The following is an 11,027-nucleotide window of genomic DNA, read 5'->3' as shown; positions in this document are numbered from 1 at the left end:
TATTCTGCCACAGGAACTCAGGGACGCCTTGGAAGAATCTCAGCGAGTGCTGACCGGCCCTGAGCCTGTGGAGGCCTGAGCTGGGGGGGGGGGGGCAGGTCAGAGCCCCTGCCCGTGTTCTCCTATCTTCTCCAATCAGGGGCCATGCCCAGGCAGGTACCGGCAGGTGTCTGTGGGGTCACATGGTCACTGCAGACCCTCCTCTTGGGGTATGCCTGAGAGACAGTCCCACTTTCTCACCCTGATGGAAGCCTGCAGTGTCCTTTGGGGACACTGGGGGCCTGGGGTGAGGAATGGTCTGCTCTCCCCTGCCGTACAAGAGCCCCTTCCAAGCCGCTGCAGCCGGCCAGGGGAGGGCAGGGTGCTGGACTCAGCCCTGACCTCATGGGCGACCTCCGGAGGCCCTGCCCCTCTGTGGATACCCTGTAAACCCCTCCTGGACCCGGCCACGGGAGCTGCATTCTCCAGGAGCCCTTCCCCAGTCCCTCCGTTTGTTCATGCATTCCTGCATTATTTATTGAGCACCTACTGTATTCCAGGGACCCAACAGTCCCTGGACAGGCCCAGGCCTGGGAGCAGTGCTTCACTGCCTATGGCCTTCAGTGATGGCGGGCAGCCCAGGGTCCGCCCTGCCCGGAGAGTACAGGGGTTCCGGAGGAGCTGTGGCCTGGCTGCAGGATGAGGCCCACTCCCCGCGGTGCCCTGCGACACCCATCTGCCTGGTGCCTCCCCGCGTGTCTCCGCTGGCCCAGACCTGGGCGGTCCTGGGTCCTCCGTCCGGCTTCGTTGGGGGTCCGGAGGGGTGGACGGGGGCGGGGCCTATGGCCCAGCAGGAGAGCGCTGCGCAGCCAGTGGGCGCTCCAACACCGTGTCCAGGTCCGCAGGGTGACCCGGGGCTGAATGGGGGGAGGAGCTGCCATCAGGGCCAGGCAGCCACTGGGCTGCAGCTGCGCTTCCGACTAGGAGGCTTCCAGGGGTGTCCCCAACACCCGGCAATTTCCCTCTCTCAATTCGCTCTAAGCTTTAAAACAATCCATTAGATAACCAGATGAAGACATTTTAATCCCAAAGGAAATGGAAAAGGAGCAGAATAGCTCCCACAGAAACCCAGCGAAACCGTGCGCTGTGGCTGGTGTACAGGGTCAAGGACTGAACCACAAGGGCCGGGCCAGGAGCCCGCCTGCCCTCACCGCGCCACCTGACTCCCGCCGGGGAGAGAGCGCAGAGCCCACCGGGAACCACAGACATCACCCAGAAGGGAACCTGCCCAGAAGCCCAGCTCATGGCAGCCCAGGACCGGGAGTCACTGCCCACCTGGAGGTGACACCTGCAGTTGTAACGTGCACCCTGTGTGCAGCCTGCGCCGTGAAGCGCCGGAGACCAAGGACAGCGGTTTTTCTGGGCAGAAGTATTTAAGCAGCTGCAGAATATCAGCTGATAGCCGGTCCAGCAGAGGGGCCCTGGGCACTTCTGTTGCTGCTGTTGTTCTCCACAGACAGCACAACCTGTAGCCTGCATGGGGCTGGTCACTCCCCAGACCCTGGCCTCCTGTCCCGCAGCACTGCAGTGCCCTCCCAGCACGGTGGCCGGCCCAGTCACAGACCGCCCAGGGGCTGAAGGTTGGAGGTGGGGCCCCAGGATGTCCACTTGCTGCAGGGAGGGAGGGAAGGTTGGTATCTTTGCTGTAAAAAAGAATTTGGTGGCAGAGTGTGGTGGCCACACCTGGGATCCAGCCATTCACCTAGGCTTCCGGCTACTCTGAACGCTGAGGCAGGAGGATGGCAGTTCAAGGCCAGCCCCAGCAACTTAGTGAGACCCGGGCTGGGCTGGGGCTGGGCTGGGCTGGGGCAGAGCGCTGGCCCAGCACGTGGGAGGCCCCGGGTTGGGTCCTCAGCACCACATAAGATAAATGAAATCAAGGTGTTGTGTCCACCTGCAGCTACAAACTTGAAACAAGACAAGGACACAACTAGGGACACCAATTAATTAAAAAGGGAGGCTGGGCTCGGTGGTGAACACCTGGGTCAGTCTCTACACTGACCATACGTAAGTAGACCCAGACATGCACAGTCCATGAAGATGGAGATGGACACTGGAGCCATGTGGCTGCAAGCCAGGGACGCCTGGCACCCCAGAGCTAAGGATCCTGCTTGGAGCCTCGGGAGGGACGCCCTGAGCCCAGCCGGACCTCCAAAGCTGGCCTCCAGGATGAGGAGAGGGTCAATGCCCCTTGTGGTCATCGTGGCCAGAGAAGACTCAGACGCAACAGCCCCTGACAGGTCTATGCGCCCAAAGGAAACAAGCCCTCAGTCCACCAAAGGACATTTCTAGAACATTCCTGGTAGCTGTGGTCACAGTGGCCAAAAGTGAGGCGTGACTCGGGTGACCCTCAGAATGGCCCAGGATGAATGGACATGGCTGAACTAGAGCAGTCTACCATGCGGCCTGCGCAGTGGTTTCATTAATGAGGTTCTAGGCATAAAGTTAGCTAGAAGAGATCTAAATAAACACAAGACTCAGTTACCTTATTTCTATTGCTAGGTCCGAGAGGGCTCCCCTCTGGTTCCCTCCTCCGACCGCCCAGCAGGGCAGCAGGGATTACTCAGGGCTAGCAGGAGAGAGAGCGCGAGCACGCGGGGGATCAGCCTTTTATTGGGGAACAAGAGATTCAGGGGAGAATTCCATCCAATGAAGGTTGGGGGGGGCTGCACTCCAAGGTCAGGGTCAGTGATGGGGTCCCCAGGGTCAGTGGTCAGGCACACCCCCACACGGACGGGCTCTCTCATCAGGAAAGGGTCGGGAAAACTTCGACTTTTGCCAAAGTGCCTCAGGCCCTTAACGGGGGGCTTCCCACAGAGCAGGGACATGAAAAGCCCAGGGCAGCTGGCCGTCTCCTCACTGTGCCAAGTGCCAGGGGTGCTGGTGGGGAACCACAGAGGACAGGGAACGTGGGTCTGCAGGGACGGAGGGAGAGGTGAGACCTGGGGGCTGGTCCCATGGGGGTGGCCGGTGGCACCCCGTGTTGAATTAGACAGTGAAGCTCACCACTTCCACCTAGAGGGATGGCCACCTCCTCACCACCTGTGTGCCTGCCCAGGTGGACACACCTGGCCGCCCTCTGAGGGGCAGAGCTAGGGCCCTTTTGAGGCTTGGGCTGAGGCGTGCCAAGGGGCTCAGCCCCTGTCCTCCCAAGTGGTGCCACACCTCATCTGGAAACCCCCCCAGCCACAGATGAGGATACCTGTGGTCCTGTCCCCAGTGCCCCCGTGGACGAGGGTCAACTCACGACTGCCCTGGACCCTCCGTCCTGGTGAACCCTACCTCCCCAGAGAAGCCTAGAGTCCACTCCAGGGCACCAGCCCAGCCACAGGGCTCCTTGCTGCTGTCCGCATGCCAGGCTGGTCCTGCTGCAGGGCCTGGACGCTCTGCAGTGTCCGCAGGCTCCCGTCCACTCCGGGGCTGCCGTGGGCCTTTCTGGCTGAGCGCCCACCTAACCGCCTCACACAGCTGCTGCCCCACCCTTCCCTGCTGTCTTCTCCCCGTGATGCGCTTGTCACCTTGGTCCCCTGGCCAAGTTCGCAGGAGCAGGAACATTTCTTTGGGTCTTTGCTGGCCCCTGGGCTCCTGGGACAAGGCCGAGATGAGAAGGTGCTCAGGTGTGCTCAGGTGTGTTGAGGAGATGGATGATGCCCGGCCACCGTCCCCACCGAGCCCCCACCGAATGCGCAGACAGAGGATGTGTGGCTGTGGGTTGGCAGCTCAGAGTCGCCCTGTTCTCTGGAAAACTGTCCTGGTGTGTGGGGCCGCCAGAGCCCTAGCTGGTCACATGGTAAGGACTGCAGGAGTCCACTGCTGCGCTGGACAGACAGCAGGGTCCCCGGGACACATGGCCCACCGAGCACTGCAGGCACAGCCTGGAGCACGGTAAGGTCGGGTGGGCCTACAGCCCTGCTTCCACCTGCAGGCGAGCACCGAGCTGGCCACCACCTTGTGGCCAGGAGTCCCCGGGGGCACCAGTGTCACCCTTGCTGTTCTGCGCTCAGCTTTCTGCAACACGTCTGTCCCCTGCCTGCCGCTGCCTGTCCCCCCAGCGACCCAGGGGCCCAGAGGCTGGGGTGCGAGTTCAGAGTGGTCAAGTGCCCTGGGTTCCATCCCCAGAACTCAGACACCAACAAAACAGCCCTGGCCAGAGCCCACTGGTGTCCTCACACTGCCCTTGAGTGCCAGGCCCTGGGCTCCCTGCTGGGGGCTTTGCCCTCTCCCTGTTCACGGCCCCTTGGCATCTGGACCAGCACGCCCCCACCCAGCCCTCAGCCCAGGTAGTTATGCCCAGCAGTCGGGACACCTGGGCAGGAAAGTCCCAGGTCTGCACTCAGCAGCTGCTCCCCTCCCCCGCCCTCCCGTCCTCACTGTGTGGGAGTCTCCTGGCGTCCCCTTCCCACACGTCTTGGGGGACCGCGGCCAGGCCAGGGCTCCCCAGCCACTTCTTGGCTCTGGAGGAATCTTGTTTTGTTTTTAAATGAAGAGCGGGTACGCGGAAGCAGCTGACCACAGGCCCAAGACACGGGGACACAGGAGAGGTCCAGGCTTGCACCTGCCTGGTGGGGCGCTGGCTGTCCTGCCACCTGAGCCCTGTGAAGCGGCTGCTCTGCACAGCGGGCACTCGCGCCCGGCACCCGGCGCAGCAGACACTCGCCAGCTGGGGCCGGAACTTTATTGGGCACGTCCAGCTGGTGCCTAGTAGGCCAGGTGTTTCAGGAGCCAGCAGGGCCGGCGGCAGGGCAGCTGGTGTCGGTAGTGTGGCCAGGTGTAGGTGATCTCGGTGGTGGACTCCGAGGAGCACTCCAACTCCAGCGAGGACTCAGAATGGGAGGGGACGGGCGACCTGGGTCCCGAGGTGCTGGTGGCGGCCTCCTTCTGCTGCGGGAAGCTGCCCTTGGAGGCTGTGTTGCGGGGCCCGCTGGGCAGCTTGCTGGGGGACTGCGAGGGGGTGGTGGTGCTACTAGGAGACTGGCCAAGGGACGGGTCCTGATTGGAGGTGGTGCTGGGGCCCCGCCCGGTCCCTGAGGACCCCACGGCCTGCGGGGAGGGCACCGGGGCCGAGTTGGAGAAGCCAGTGCGGGGCTGGGGCTGAATCTGTGTCTTTCTGGCCACCTGGGAGCCACTGGTAGAGCCAGAGACTGCCTGGCCCTGGGACATGGAGCTGGGGGTGGTCAGCGAGTGAGACTCTGTGGAGGCAGCAGAGAGGGGGCTCCCGGTGGGCCGGATGGGACTTGAGTGCCCCGCCCGAGGCTCTGCCTGGGAATCTGCAGAGGGCTCCGTGGGGTGGTGGGTGCCTGCTGTGGGGTGGTAGGTGCCTGATGTTGGGTGCTGGGTGCCTGCTGTGGGGTGGTAGGTGCCTGCTGTGGAGTGCAGGGTGCCTGCTATGGGGTGGTAGGTGCCTGCTGTGGGGTGCTGGGTGCCTGATATGGACTGGTAGGTGCCTGCTGTGGGGTGGTAGGTGCCTGCTGTGGAGTGCAGGGTGCCTGCTATGGGGTGGTAGGTGCCTGCTGTGGAGTGCAGGGTGCCTGCTATGGGGTGCTGGGTGCCTGCTATGGGGTGCTGGGTGCCTGCTATGGGGTGCTGGGTGCCTGATGTGGAATAGTAGGTTCCTGCTGTGGGGTGCTGGGTGCCTGATGTGGAGTGGTAGGTGCCTGCTATGGGGTGCTGGGTGCCTGATGTGGAGTAGTAGGTGCTTGCTGTGGGATGCTGGGTGCCTGATGTGGAGTAGTAGGTGCCTGCTGTGAGGTGCTGGGTGCCTGATGTGGAGTGGTAGGTGCCTGTTGTGGGATGCTGGGTGCCGGATATGGAGTAGTAGGTGCCTGCTGTGGGGTGCTGGGTACCTGATGTGGAGTGGTGGATGCCTGATGTGGGGTGCTGGGTGCCTGATGTGGGGTGCTGGGTGCCTGATGTGGAGTGGTGGATGCCTGATGTGGGGTGCTGGGTGCCTGATGTGGGGTGCTGGGTGCCTGATGTGGAGTGGTGGATGCCTGATGTGGATTGGTGGATGCCTGATGTGGGGTGCTGGGTGCCTGCTGTGGGGTGCTGGGTGCCTGACGTGGGGTGCTGGGTGCCTGCTGTGGGGTGGTAGGTGCCTGCTGTGGGATACTGGGTGCCTGCTGTGGGGTGGTAGGTGCCTGCTGTGGGATACTGGGTGCCTGCTGTGGGGTGCTGGGTGCCTGGTGTGGGGAGCTGGGTGCCTGGTGTGCGCCCCTTCCTGCTGGACTGGTCCGTGCCAGAGCTGGAGGGCGGCTTCACTTGTCCTTCAGCTGCGGGCTCTGGCTTGCCTTGGCTGTGGAGAGGGCAGGGAGGGGCAGTTGGGCGATCCCGTCCACCACCCCTAGGGCTCTGCCCAGCTGCTGGGAGCAGGACTTAGGCTGTTGGTGATAGAGTCAGCTCCTTCAGGGGCCAGGTGGTCACCCAGGCAGTTGGGCACACACATCCACCCTGTGCCCGCTGACTCCCGTGTGGGCACAGGGACAGGAGAGGACACATGTCCTAGGCACAGCGCCTGCTCACAGCACGCTGGCACACAGGGTGCGCACACTCACACGCAGGCACACACACGTCCAATGTACATGAGTGCCACCACCGGCATGTACCGGCCCTGCCCGCCCCGGGTACCTACGGGGGGCTTCCAGGGCCACTGGAGGCTCCGCTGCCGGCACTGGGGTGACGTGCGCCCGGCCGCGGGCCAGGGCCTGAAGCACTGGTTCCCGAGAGCATGCAAGAGAGAGGTGTGTGAGGGGAGCCCCAGAGGCGTGGTGAAGACCCCAGAGAGTGGCCGAGGCCCAGGGGAGGCAGGATGGGAGGCAGCAGGCCGGCAGGCTGGCGGAGACCCCGGCCCCCAGCACCTACCGTCCCTGGCTATTCCGGCTGCCACGTCCAGGACTCGGCCGCTGATTTGGCTCACGGCGCTGTCCACGGCCGCGTGGTGTTTTAGGAACACTGGACGCACCACGTGATGATACAGGACTAGAGCCCCGTTCCAGGGCCCCGGCGTCATGCAGAACAACAGGAAGGCGCACTGCAGGGCACAGCCGTCACACTGGGGCCTGTCCCTCAGTGTCCCTGCCAGACACCCACCTGGGCAGGAACTGGGCCTCCACCCTCAGACAGCCCCTGGGACGGTCCATGTCCCTGGTCCAGCCTGGAGGCAGGCCCCAGACCCCACACACCCTGGACTCTTGGCTGCCCTCTCTTCCCCAGGGTGGGTGACCTGCTTGTCCTGGGGCCCCCAGGAGGGGCCGGCCCCCCACCTTGCCCGCGTAGTAGAAAGGGAACCAAAACAGGAGTAGGTCGCTGAAAAACTCCATCAGTCCGAACACAGCGTACACCACCCAGTAGGTGAGCCACACGGTATCGTCGTCTCTGCCTGGGCTCTCGATGGCTCTGACTCTGCGGGAGGTGCAGGAGGCTCAGGGGCCACGCGCACCCCCAGGCTCCCCTCCCACGGGGCAGCCAGGGCACTCACGAAGCATATGCGGGGTATACAAATCCGATCAGGTTGCACAGCAGAGATGCCCCGTAGCCGAACAGAAGGTACAAGCTTAGCAGAATGACGACTCCTACAGGAGACAGGGACCGTCCGGTAGCACCCGGAGGCCAGCACCTCCTGCCAGAGCCCCAGCGATGCCTCCAGGATGCCCGAGCCGCCAGTGGGCCGCTCATGCAGCCCCAGGGCCTCTAGCCCTGAGATGTATGCGTGCAAATGGTGGGGTGCTGTGAGCACCCCAAGGGCAGGCAGGGACCTTGGCTCTGAACCAGGGCTCACTTGTGGAGTGAGCACAAAGCAGTTGCCCAGAGAGCATTGGTTGAGTGAATAAGTGACCATCTGCAATTCTAAGAACTTCATTCCAGGTCCTGTGGGAGGTGCTGGGAGTAGGAAGGCAGTGCGTGATCCCTGGGGAGCTGGGAGAGCTGAGTGGCTAGGACCTGTGTAAAGGCTCCATCCTGCGGATGCGGGCACAGTCCATTCACTGGAGTGGTTGTCCTGGGCCCTGCACGGTGCTGAGCAGCACCTCTGGCCTCCACTCACTCCCGGCCAGGAGCTTCCAGTGGGACAACCACAAATGACCCCAGACAAGGCTAAATACGCATGGGGCAGTGTCAGCCCCTCTGAGAACCCAAGTCTTCCCAGAGCTGGAGGAGCCTGTTCCTTTCCCTGCCACCTGCGGCAAGCCTTTCCTGTGGAGTCTCACTCCCACCTGCAATGGGGGTGGTGGCTCCCACTAGGTGGCTGTGGGTCAGGGGACCCTTGCTTCCTACACCTTCTGGCCACTAAAACATACTCCCAGCAATGGAGGTTCAAAGACAAATGAGGGAGGGGGTCAGGAGCTCAGCCACAATCCTGAGCTTGATTCTGAAAAGACTAATGACTGTGGCATCTGCCAAGCGCCCACTGTGCCAGCCTCAGGGCCTCCTCTGCCTTATCTCATTCGGCTTTGAGGCCAGGGGAGCAGCTTCCCAAGGGCACACAAGGAAACTTGGAGCCCCTGGACAGCTTCCTCCCTCCTTCCCTGAGGTTGTTATCGGCAGAGAGATAGAGGCCACTTCTGGACCAAAGGGCAGAGCACCAGATCACCCCACCCTTTCCTCCACCTGCATTAGCCTCTGTCCTCCAGGTCCAGAAGTCAGAGCAGTCAGACAGGGACCCAGGTGGCCCCAAAAGGCCATGTGACCTCTAGGTCACTGCCTCCTCTGAGTTGTCTTATCTGTCACCGGGGGCCATGGAATTTGGCCATCTGGGGTCGGTGAGGCTCAATGTTCCCTATATCTGGGTGAGGCTCAAGGAGGATAGGACTCCTTCCTGGGGTTTGCTAGTGGGGAAGGAGGGGCTCTCCCAGGTTGGCTAGTGGGGAAGGAGGGGCTCTTGCTCCTAAATCCCTTTAAACCTGCAGTCTCAGCAATGAAAGGATGACCTTGGACATCAGGGTTGTGGGGGGGAAGGGACCCAGAGATCAACAGATGGGGTTGGGGCAGGGAGGGGGGCCATGCTCCAGACAGAGGCAGCCTCCCCCAGTCCCTGCCTCCCTGTGCCTCAGTTTTCTCCCTGAAGATACCCAGCCCTCTCCCCTCAAGTGCTCTATGACCTACATTCCCCACCCACTGGGACAAGCAAGGCCTGTGGAAAGCCAGGGCAGAGGCCGGGACCTGCACTGGGCAGGCACAGCACACACGTGCCACCTGGCTGACTTGCTGGGGTGGGGGGCTGGGCACTGGCGGGCATCCAGGGTCTGGATGAGGATTTCAGACCCTCCTTGAGCTGCCTGCAGGGGAATCCCCCAGCTGGTGGGAAAATGGGAGGAAGGTGGTCTCCAGAATCTGCCCACAAAAGGTGATCAAAGAATGGAGCACAGCCCTCCCTGTGGAGGCCTCAAGACCAGACAAGTGTCCTTGTGGTCCAGGGGGAGGGTCTCCTGGAAAAGGCAGTGGACCTCTGAGTACTACTAAAGGGGGAGAAGGGCACTTGAGCACTGACCACAGACCTACTGCATAGGTTTGAAAAGGGGCAATGGAAATGGAATGGAGCTACAGTCGTGTGCGCGGCTTCTTCCTGCCCAGGGAACCAACACAGCTCTCCACAACCCAACTCAACACGTAATAAGGACAGGAGAGTAAGTCAGGAACTGGGGTACAGGAAGAGGGCTTCAGGAGGAGGACCTAGGCTTCCCCTCGGACAAACGGGGAAAATGTCTGTACCCACTGCCAGGTTCGAGTCCACTCAGGAATGAGTTGGGGCAGACACATAGGTCATTGGCATCAAGACTGCCCCCACACCTAGTTAGGCAACTGGAAGAACTGGACTCAGCCTGGCAAGTGCCCAAGGCCCCGACGGAAGGGGCAGAGAACTTTTGGGACCACGGCTACAGGGGAGCACTGCAGGGGCCCAGAGTTGCCCTCACTCAAGGTCGCCGGGCAGGCACAGGGCAGGGGCTGCAGGCAGACCCTCTCCCTCCCCAGGATCTGGGTCTCTATGCTGAGCAGCGGGACGCGCGCCTCTCCCGGACCGGACCCTGCAGCCGGGGCCAGTCGGAGAAGCGTCAGGTCTCGATGCCCAGCGCTTCAGTGTGCCCGTCAGTGCAATGGGGCAAGCGCCCCGACGGCTCACCCGCGGCCAGATACCGCTTCTCGACACCGATCTTGGCTTCGAGCGCTCCGAGCGCTTCGGTGACAAAGTTCTTCTGTTCCAGAAAGCGCTCGAAGCGCTGGCGCAGGCCGTCCATGGCACCGGCGGGCCCGGGGCTGGCAGCTCGAGCTGGAGCTTGCCTGCTGCCCCACGCACCGGCCCCGCCGAGCGCGAGCAGCCTTGCCCCCGCTAGGGCTGCCCGGCTCCGCCCCCAGGCTGCTGGTTTCCTCCCCTGTTCCGGGCTCCGCCCCTGTTCCCCCGCTCCGGCCAATGGGAGGGCAGGGCGGACAAAGGAGGAGGGGCCTGCCCCCTCTCCCCCGCCGCATTGCCCTCTGGCCGGAGGCGGACGGAGTGGAAAGGAGGCGGCGGCGAGGGGGGCGGGGCGCGGAGGCCGAGGGCGCTGATTGGCCGAGCAGGAGTGGGACGTAGCTGGTTGGAAGGTGTGGCGTCAGGGCCGGGGATTATTGGCTGCATCGCTGAGGAGGGTGGAGCTAAGAGAGGAGAGGGCAGCGCGGGTGTTAGGGCCAGAGACCCGCCAGAGACGATTGACGAGGCCAGACAGGGGCGGGGCTGAGTAGAGGGGAGGCGGGGTCAGCTCGCGATAGGGCGGGGTTAAGAGGGGAGGCGGGACTTACCCAGAGAAACACTCAGGTTGGAGAGGACAGGAGACGGAGCTGATTTTCGAGGAAAGGGTGTGAAGAAAGTGGGTGGGGCCAAATAAAGGCGGCTTCCCATTCCCCTAGGCAACAGTGAACCTGCTCCCGTGGGCCGGAGTTGGGTCCGCGTACAAATGAGGAAACGGAGGCTCCAGAGGGCTTAGGTCTGTGGACACGCGTACCCTCCTACGGCTTCTGTCGGG

At 62.9% G+C, this 11,027-nt stretch overlaps 1 protein-coding gene across 5 annotated transcripts; it reads right to left on the bottom strand.

The window, feature by feature from the left end:
* Positions 1-4,700: 4,700 nt before the first annotated feature.
* Reep6 (receptor accessory protein 6) lies at positions 4,701-10,951 on the bottom strand. 5 transcript variants are annotated; one of them, XM_078032735.1, is made up of 7 exons: positions 10,804-10,951; positions 10,151-10,659; positions 7,514-7,607; positions 7,299-7,437; positions 6,898-7,066; positions 6,668-6,748; positions 4,701-6,331 (listed from the first exon to the last, which is right to left on the bottom strand). In XM_078032735.1, the coding sequence occupies exons 2-7, from the start codon at positions 10,492-10,494 to the stop codon at positions 4,738-4,740; spliced, it is 2,421 nt and encodes an 806-aa protein (XP_077888861.1). In that variant the 5' UTR covers positions 10,495-10,659; positions 10,804-10,951; the 3' UTR covers positions 4,701-4,737. The 5 variants fall into 5 exon arrangements, with proteins under 5 accessions (XP_077888861.1, XP_077888865.1, XP_013216925.1 ...); XM_078032739.1 differs by lacking the exon at positions 7,514-7,607 and having other exon boundaries at positions 6,162-6,331; XM_013361471.4 differs by lacking the exon at positions 10,804-10,951 and having other exon boundaries at positions 6,162-6,331; positions 10,151-10,382.
* Between the last annotated feature and the right edge of the window lie 76 nt (positions 10,952-11,027).

Source organism: Ictidomys tridecemlineatus, chromosome 2 (genome assembly GCF_052094955.1).
Source record: "Ictidomys tridecemlineatus isolate mIctTri1 chromosome 2, mIctTri1.hap1, whole genome shotgun sequence".
Classification (NCBI taxonomy): Eukaryota; Metazoa; Chordata; class Mammalia; order Rodentia; family Sciuridae; genus Ictidomys; species Ictidomys tridecemlineatus.
The sequence above is the reverse complement of the archived record's forward strand: the minus strand, read 5'-3'. Positions and strand labels throughout refer to the sequence as shown.